The sequence below is a fragment of the Triticum aestivum genome, chromosome 2B, assembly GCF_018294505.1.
Source record: "Triticum aestivum cultivar Chinese Spring chromosome 2B, IWGSC CS RefSeq v2.1, whole genome shotgun sequence".
NCBI lineage: Eukaryota > Viridiplantae > Streptophyta > Magnoliopsida > Poales > Poaceae > Triticum > Triticum aestivum.
Genome location: NC_057798.1, coordinates 8,012,986 through 8,020,816, shown reverse-complemented (window position 1 = coordinate 8,020,816; position 7,831 = coordinate 8,012,986). Strand labels below are relative to the sequence as shown.

The 7,831-nt window shown below is 43.6% G+C and overlaps 1 protein-coding gene across 4 annotated transcripts; it reads left to right on the top strand.

Moving 5' to 3' along the window:
• The first annotated feature begins 2,600 nt into the window (after nucleotides 1–2,600).
• Nucleotides 2,601–7,387, top strand: LOC123043082 (TOM1-like protein 1). Of its 4 annotated transcripts, none has more exons than XM_044465429.1 (5): nucleotides 2,601–2,695; nucleotides 2,799–2,832; nucleotides 3,440–3,969; nucleotides 5,599–5,844; nucleotides 6,687–7,387. In XM_044465429.1, the coding sequence occupies exons 3-5, from the start codon at nucleotides 3,448–3,450 to the stop codon at nucleotides 7,119–7,121; spliced, it is 1,203 nt and encodes a 400-aa protein (XP_044321364.1). In that variant the 5' UTR covers nucleotides 2,601–2,695; nucleotides 2,799–2,832; nucleotides 3,440–3,447; the 3' UTR covers nucleotides 7,122–7,387. The 4 variants fall into 4 exon arrangements, with proteins under 4 accessions (XP_044321364.1, XP_044321362.1, XP_044321365.1 ...); XM_044465431.1 differs by having other exon boundaries at nucleotides 2,645–2,694; nucleotides 2,743–2,832; XM_044465427.1 differs by having other exon boundaries at nucleotides 2,621–2,832.
• The last annotated feature ends 444 nt before the right edge of the window (nucleotides 7,388–7,831 follow it).

Genomic DNA, 7,831 nt, shown 5'->3' with positions numbered 1-7,831 from the left:
GTGGGGTGGCTATAAGGCGACGGTGACGACTACTATGACGGTGTTGTCCACCTCTTCCGTTGACGTGGGTTTATAGGAAAGAAAGAAATAACGAGGGATGAGTCTGTAGTTTTGCGATTCGGTGGGGAGGAAACTGAAAATTTTGACCATGCTGACATACTTCGAAAAAATAGGAAACGTTTCAACTCCACCGATTGAAACCGTCGCTGCCTCCACCACTCGATCGTGCGGTGCAGAGCATGTCTCCTATTCTAACCAGAATGTAGCCTCGACCTAGATGCTGAAAGAGGCCCGGATGCGACGAGATGGCACAATCAACGGAGATAGTGAGAGACTAAGGAGGCGAGGCCACCGACCCGCGGGCTGGAGGTGCGGGAATGGCTATAAGGTGATGGTGACGACTATTACGACGATGTTGTCCACCTCTTTCATTGATGTGAGATTTAGGAAAGAAAAAAAGAATGAGGGATGAATATGTAGTTTTGCGATTCAACGGGGAGGAAACTGGCAATTTGGACCGTGTTGACAGACTTCGGCCAAAATAGGAAATGATCCAACTCCACCGATTGAAACTATCACTGTGTCCAACACCGCCCCACAACACTGACCATGCGGCGCAAAACGCGTCTCCTCTTCTAATCGGAACACGGCCTCAACCTACATGCTGAAAGAGGCCCGGATGCGACGAGATAGCACAATCAACGGAGATAGTGAGAGACTAAGGAGGCGAGGCCTTCGACCAGCAGGCAAGAGGTGCGGGAATGGCTATAAGGCGATGGTGACGACTACTACAACGGCGAGGCTGGCACCCGTGGCCACCACATGCAAGTGCTTGTGAGTCCTCCCCCCAAATCAAATCCCAAGTCCCGACCTACCCAAACCTCCACACTCGAACTCCCTGATGAGTCACTGAGCAAGGACACCACCAGATCTGTCACTCCGCAAGTTTGCCATGTCAGCCAAGTCGACATGCCACAGCAAGAGGAGCTCACCCCCAGCCGATGTTGTCCACCAAGACGGGCTTCACCCGCTAGCCTAATCCGAATGTGAGGATAGTAGGAATGAAAGAGGGGTAGCGACGTGAGTTCACCGTTCTGCCCCCCCCCCCCCTCCCGCGGAGATCAAGGCAAGCGCCTTTTCCCCCGATGTGACTATATCAATAGTACATTGAAAGTGAATGGTAAAGCAATAAAACCAATAGAAAACATCATTTGTATACTATTGTCTTAAATAAATTATTCAACCACATCTTTGTAATTAATCTTCTTCAAGACATAATTAATATAATTCTTTCATATGGTACGATGACCCAATAGAAAATTATAACTATTTATTTTTATGTACACTCATCTATAAAAACGTGCAAATAAAAAGTAGTGTAAATTAGTGCCTAAATTAGTAAATCGAAGACACATTATTAAAAAAGAGTAGAGTATTGCACAAAGAGGAAGAACTCACGTAGGACGATAGCTTCCGCTCGGCATTGTAGTCGGGTGTTGTGCCATGGGGAGCTGCCACTTGTGTGTGCTGCCTACTGTCTTTCGCAGTTGCAATGGATCTAAAGTCATGTGAAACCCCTGTTTATGATCATGGACGTGACTCAGGGAAGCTATGTGCAGGTTGTGTGCAAGACAAATGTAGCCCTTGCCTCTTGCGATTTGACACGGTCATGACCCGACCATGTGGATGTGGTGTTACAGTTTTGGAAGGCTCCCTCCGATTTTTTAATAGTGTTATTTTATATATTTTCATTTTCTTTCGGTTTTTCATTTTATGTTTTCTTTTCCTTTTCTTATTTATTTATTTTCTCCTTTTCTCCTTTTCGTTTTATCTTCTTTTTTAAATACACATTGAACATTTTTCGGATGCACATTGATTTTTTTCAATTCATGGTAAGTACATTTTTAATACATGTTTGAATATTTTTGCAATACATGGGAATTATTTTTATATGTCATGCAAAAAAGTTAAGAACAATCTTTTCAAAATTCAATAACATTTAAAAACAATTCATGAACAAGTTTTAACATGCGAACATTTTTAAATTTTATGAACATATTTTTTGAATGGTACGGATTTTTTATGGTCATGAAAAACTTAATGCGTGATGAACATTTGTAACTACACTGTAACCTTTTAAAAATGAATGATAAACATTTTTTAATATATAGTGAATCTTTTTAGTGCATCATGAATAGTTATTAATGCATGAGAACTCTTTTTAGTATGCGATGAACATTTTTTGACTAACTATTTCACCAAAACCCAATTGTGTGGGTGCGCTATTTGTATCACAATTGTGCTACAGATGTTAAAATAGATTGGGAAAGTCCCATAATGCTTTTTTTTTTCTTTTTTTGAAACAGTCCCTTAATGCCTTCTAGGAGTAGTTCAATAGCTTATTTCCGCAGTGATCCAAGAGCAAGAACAGCAGCTCCGCGATTTTCAACTGCAGCTCCGCGGAGGGAGAGGGGCTCCGAACATGCATGCCCTTGTTTGAACTCGTTAACAGTTATCTTGAAACATTACTATATCCTCCGCCGTCTCATAATGTAAGACATTTTTTTTTACAAGTGTGATGTCAGAAAAACGTGTGTGGAGGGAGGGAGAGAGTGAGTAGTACTGTTCACGCGGGTTCAGACTTCAGAACGGCCGAACGTGTGGGATTTGGGCAGGAACAGAAGTGGAGCTCCAGCCGCCGCCCCGCCGCTGACTCTGCAGCTTCTCTCCCTCTCCGCCGCCGCCGCCGCCCCGCCGCTGACTCTGCAGCTTCTCTCCCTCTCCGCCGCCGCCGCCGCCCGCCAGATCTGGTCTTCCCCGGAACCCGCCGCGGTGAGCTCTCCCACCCCTCCGTCTTCGTTTCCTCCGCTTCCCCGGCCGCCGGCCGCCAGAGATCCCCCGGCCCGTCAGTCAACGCGTAGGCACATTCGCTCGGTGCAGATTTGCTAGCTGCTAGTAGAATGAGATTTTTTTTCTCTCTCCAAAAAGAGCTTGTTGGCTGTCCAAATTTGACACTGAATCTAGCTGCGCGGTGCCTGGAAGGTCGTCTGACTGAGCTACATGCACCCACCCTAGTGGCAAGAAATGAGATTCTGACCGATGAACTCTTCTTCTTGTTCTCCTACGATATGTTTTTCATTGCCCGTAGATGCATTTCCGTTCGTTGCAGATTTGTTTGCCGCGTTATAGCAATGTCTTGACTGTTCTTGATTCTACTACTGCTACAACATGTCTTGACTGTTCAAATTTGACACTGAATCTAGCTGCACTGTGCCTGTTAGCGCATTTGTTTTCGCTGAATTGAATCGTAGGAACAATGCTGTCTGTAAATAAGTGACAGACAGGCCAAGGCCATGGGGTTGCACAAGTTTGAGATTAGTTATTATACCATGCCTCTTGCTGATTATTTTTTGTTTATTTTGAAATTTGGGTGGTTTAGCAGCCAAGATGGGCGACCATAACCTGATGGAGAAGGTGACGGCGCTGAGCGAGCAGCTCAAGATCACCGGGACGGAGGTGGGCAAGAAGATGACGGCCGGCATGAGCTCCATGAGCTTCAAGATGAGGGAGCTCTTCCTGGGGCAGACTCCCGCCGACAAGGTCGTCGAGGACGCCACCTCCGAGACCCTGGAGGGGCCCGACTGGGCCATGAACCTGGAGATCTGCGACCTCATCAACGCCGGGAAGGTGAGCAGCGTGGATCTGGTCCGCGGGGTCAAGAAACGGCTCGTGCTCAAGGATGCAAGGGTCCAGTTCCTCACCCTGTCACTTCTCGAGACCGTCACCAAGAACTGCGAGAAGGTGTTCTCCGAGGTCGCCGCCGAGAGGGTTCTCGATGAGATGGTCAGGTTGGTGGATGATCCGCTGACCGTGGTGAATAACAGGAACAAGGCGCTTATGCTGATTGAGGCCTGGGGAGAGTCCGGCGAGGAGCTCCGCTACCTGCCGGTCTATGAGGAGACATACAAGGTACCTGAGGAATTGGTGTATCACATTCTAGTTGCCTGATTCTGTCTCGTAGCAATGAGAGCCTATATTTTCATTTCTTGGTCAATGAAAAGTTGGCCCAAATAGCCTGATGTGCTTTGCAATGTAAGTACAGAAAGCAGTCTAATTTAGGACCAAAAGGTTGAAGTAACTGAAGATATCTGCATGAATGGGTAGCCAGCATGTGATTTTTGGTAGAATATCGACAGACTATGGTTGAGACCTAGGGTGAAAAGAAGATCAATATATACTATATAAGAGTCTCAGCTCAAGATGATGAACAGAACAGATACAAATTACCCAGTTAGTAGAAATACTGTAGATTTGTAGAATGGTAATTACATACCACATCTCTGAAATCTGGCTACTAGTAAAATAAAAATGTTCAGTACTTTCCTTCAGAACTCAACATAATGCTAGAAATACACACAATGTGAGCAGTTTTATGGGTATATTGACCTACTAAATTAACCTTTATATTCACATATAGATAAAGCAGTAGTTGAGGAATGCATGGTTAATTTGATTGCATTATATTGGCTTCACCCCTTTTGGTTGTCACCTGAAAACTATATGTCGTGACTATTTCAGAAAAAAGACGCAAACCATATAGAGAATAACTAAATTATATTCTACCAAAACATCAACATGTTATAGAAGTAATTTAAGTCCATAACTACTGTTATAAAGGAAGGAGTCGTTTTACGTTTGGAGTCATTTTTGGCAAAGAAACATTACTGAATGTATAGGTGTGGAACCTACGGGGTACTGAAGCAGTCATTTCTGAAACTGTCATGCTGTAGTTACAGGAACAAATAGGAGGCACTAAATTCAGAAAAAAAAAACTGAACTTCATCTTAAATTTTGATGATGGAGTGATAATGTGGAAGCAACAGTTAAGTAAAAGCACATGCCATCAATTAGTCGGTGCTTTTCAAAGATCGAAGATAGAGGGAAGCACCCGGTTTTATCTCAAATTATCATGAGATGAAACAACTTCAGAATGAAATTGTTGTTTGAATTACAGATAAAACTGGGTGCATCACGGTAAATATTTAAAATTACACATTTAGATCCACTAACATACTATTAGCTTCCGTCAATCTCCACTATAAAAAAAAGAAGCTCAGTGCTATTGAAGCGTAAAGTAAAAAGAAGCTTCCGTCAGTCTGAAGGAAGAGTGATGATCTTGGCAGCATGAATCATTCCACTGTTACCATTTGGTCATTCCCTATACTGTACCACCCCCTTAATACCTGCAAGTAAGAAAGTACAGTACTATGCAATAAGCTCAGTGCTTTTTTACTTTACGCTTCTCACTCTTGTGCTTTAATATGTTTCATACTTTTGTGTTTTACAAGTGAAGAGTGATAATTTGTGGTGGTCATATTTTTCACGGCTTCATGGTTGAAGAAATTGGGGTGAACAATTTTTGGCAGCAGCATTGACATCTACTCAAGAAATTTTCGAGTCAAATAATTCGTTGTCTCGGTGTCCAGTTTGATGGCAGTACTGTAAATCCATATGATTTATCTTTTAAGTGAAAAATATATTATGCTTTAGTAACCAAGGCAGTGGAGTCGACAACTAGCTAATATATATTTTCTGCAGAGTCTGAAATCAAGAGGAGTGCGGTTTCCTGGACGCGACAATGAGAGCTTGGCGCCCATATTTACTCCACCACGCTCAGTTGCTGAAGCTGAAGTTGGCGCAAACTTCACGCAGCAGACCTTTGAAGACGTGCATATGCATACATATACTGCTGAAGAAACAAAAGAAGCTTTTGATGTTGCGCGTAACAGCATAGAGCTTCTTTCAACCGTTCTTTCATCTTCCCCTCAGCAGGATGCTTTGCAGGTAACTGGACTTTGTGTAGCTTCCTCCCAAGTTCGCATAAATACCTTTTGACTGGAGTACACTAATTCACTTCACACAATAGCTGGACTGGTTCTTCATGGAGTTTTTCTGGTGAACATTTTATTTAAATACCAGTAGCGCATTATTATTATTATTATTTGGTTCTGCTGCCGGTGCCTTGTGTTATATTTATTCTATTTCATGCTCGTAGAACTCTGTTATGAGATACTCTGAACTCTGAAGTTCCACTCTGTTCCTGAATATGTTATAATCTAGCATTCAAATTTTGTTTCTAAATGCATACCATCTACCATTCCGAGACAACATTGCTGCAATTTTCTGAGCTATCACAAGTCCTAATGAGCAAGTTTGCAATACATTAGAAAAACTATTTTTGTCCTTTTGCGAATCATTTAGCTATAAATCAGAATTGAAGAGTCACTCATTAGTGCTTAATTGAGCTTGATACTATGTTCCTTGATAGTGATTGCATTCACTGGAGGTATATTTGAACTTGTGTGAAAGCAAGGTGTGCGCTCAAAATATCCTGCAACATGGAATACTTACTTCAGTAATCAGACTGTGTTTTACATGTTATTTTACTAGTTTGAGGTAGATTTTTGTTAGGGCATACATTTACAATGGTGGACAGGGGTGCGTGGAAGCTTGCTATCCATGTGCCAGAGCCATGAGTTGGTTGCGAGATCTTATGGGTTTCACCTCTAGCCTACCCCAACTTGTTTGGGACTAAAGGCTTTGTTGTTGTTGTTGTTGTTGCATACATTTACAATGGTGAAGTGCTAGTCTTATGTTTTTGTTGACTAGTTCTGTTACTTGCACAGGACGACTTGACGAACACCCTTGTGCAACAGTGCTACCAATCCCAACACACCATCCAGAGATTCGTCGAGACGGCCGGGGACAACGAGGCCATGCTCTTCGAGGCCCTAACCGTGAACGACGAGATCCAGAAAGTGCTATCCCGATACGAAGAGATGAAGAAACCCGTGGCGCCAGCGCACGCGGAGCAAGAGCCGTTGGTCGTACCGATCGCCGCAGAAGCGGAACACGAGGATGCCACCGCCGTCGGCAGCGAAGAGGCCCTGGTCCGAAAACCGGCCGGTGCTCGAGCAAAGCCTGCTGGGGAAGACGACGGAATGCTCGATGACCTCGAGGAGATGATATTCGGCAAGAAGGGAGGGAGCAGCAGCTCCCAGGAGGATGCGGATGGGGCCCAAAAGCAGGACAAGAAGAAAGATGACCTGATTAACCTCTGAACACCAGTTCCTGGGATGAGAAGGCACTGTGAGTTTTAGACTACTGCAGAATGGCGTCTGGCTGTGTTTCATCTGGTAGAGGATTGGACATTCGTTAGGGTTCAGGTCGCTCGTCTACTTATTTGCACTCGGTCGATCATCGGTAGCTCAGTAGTTATGCTCCGTGCTTTGTCGTGTTTATCAGTCACTTGTAGTCTCAATCATTCTATGTAGTATTATGTACCACCAATACATGCATCTTTTTAGACAGTTGTGAAGAACACTCATCCTTGTCAAATTCTGCATCAATATAGATATGCCATTACTAAGCCTATTTCTCGCTTACTGGGAGTTTGAGTTAGCGCTCGCCTACAGCAGCCAGTTCGTGGGCCACGACCATCAAGCCCCCACCTGAATATATTTCAAAAGAATTTTGTTACAAACTTAGACAAGGCAAGTTCACGCCGGCCTGTGGCGGGACTTTTTACCTCAAGCGGTTTTCCTTTCATAACAGTTTTCTTTTTGTAGCTGGGTTCCTTTCATTTTTAGCGTATTCGCTTGGTTCGAGTGGTTGGGTTCGGTTTTGTCAGAGACTCGCAGCCGGCCTCATATGCTGCTTTTCAAAACCATTTTCTTATTTTTGATTTACCTACTTATGTTCGTTTCTTTTCCATACTTCCTTTTAAATCTTTATGTTCTCATCTTTTTTCCTTTATTTTAGTTCCCATTTT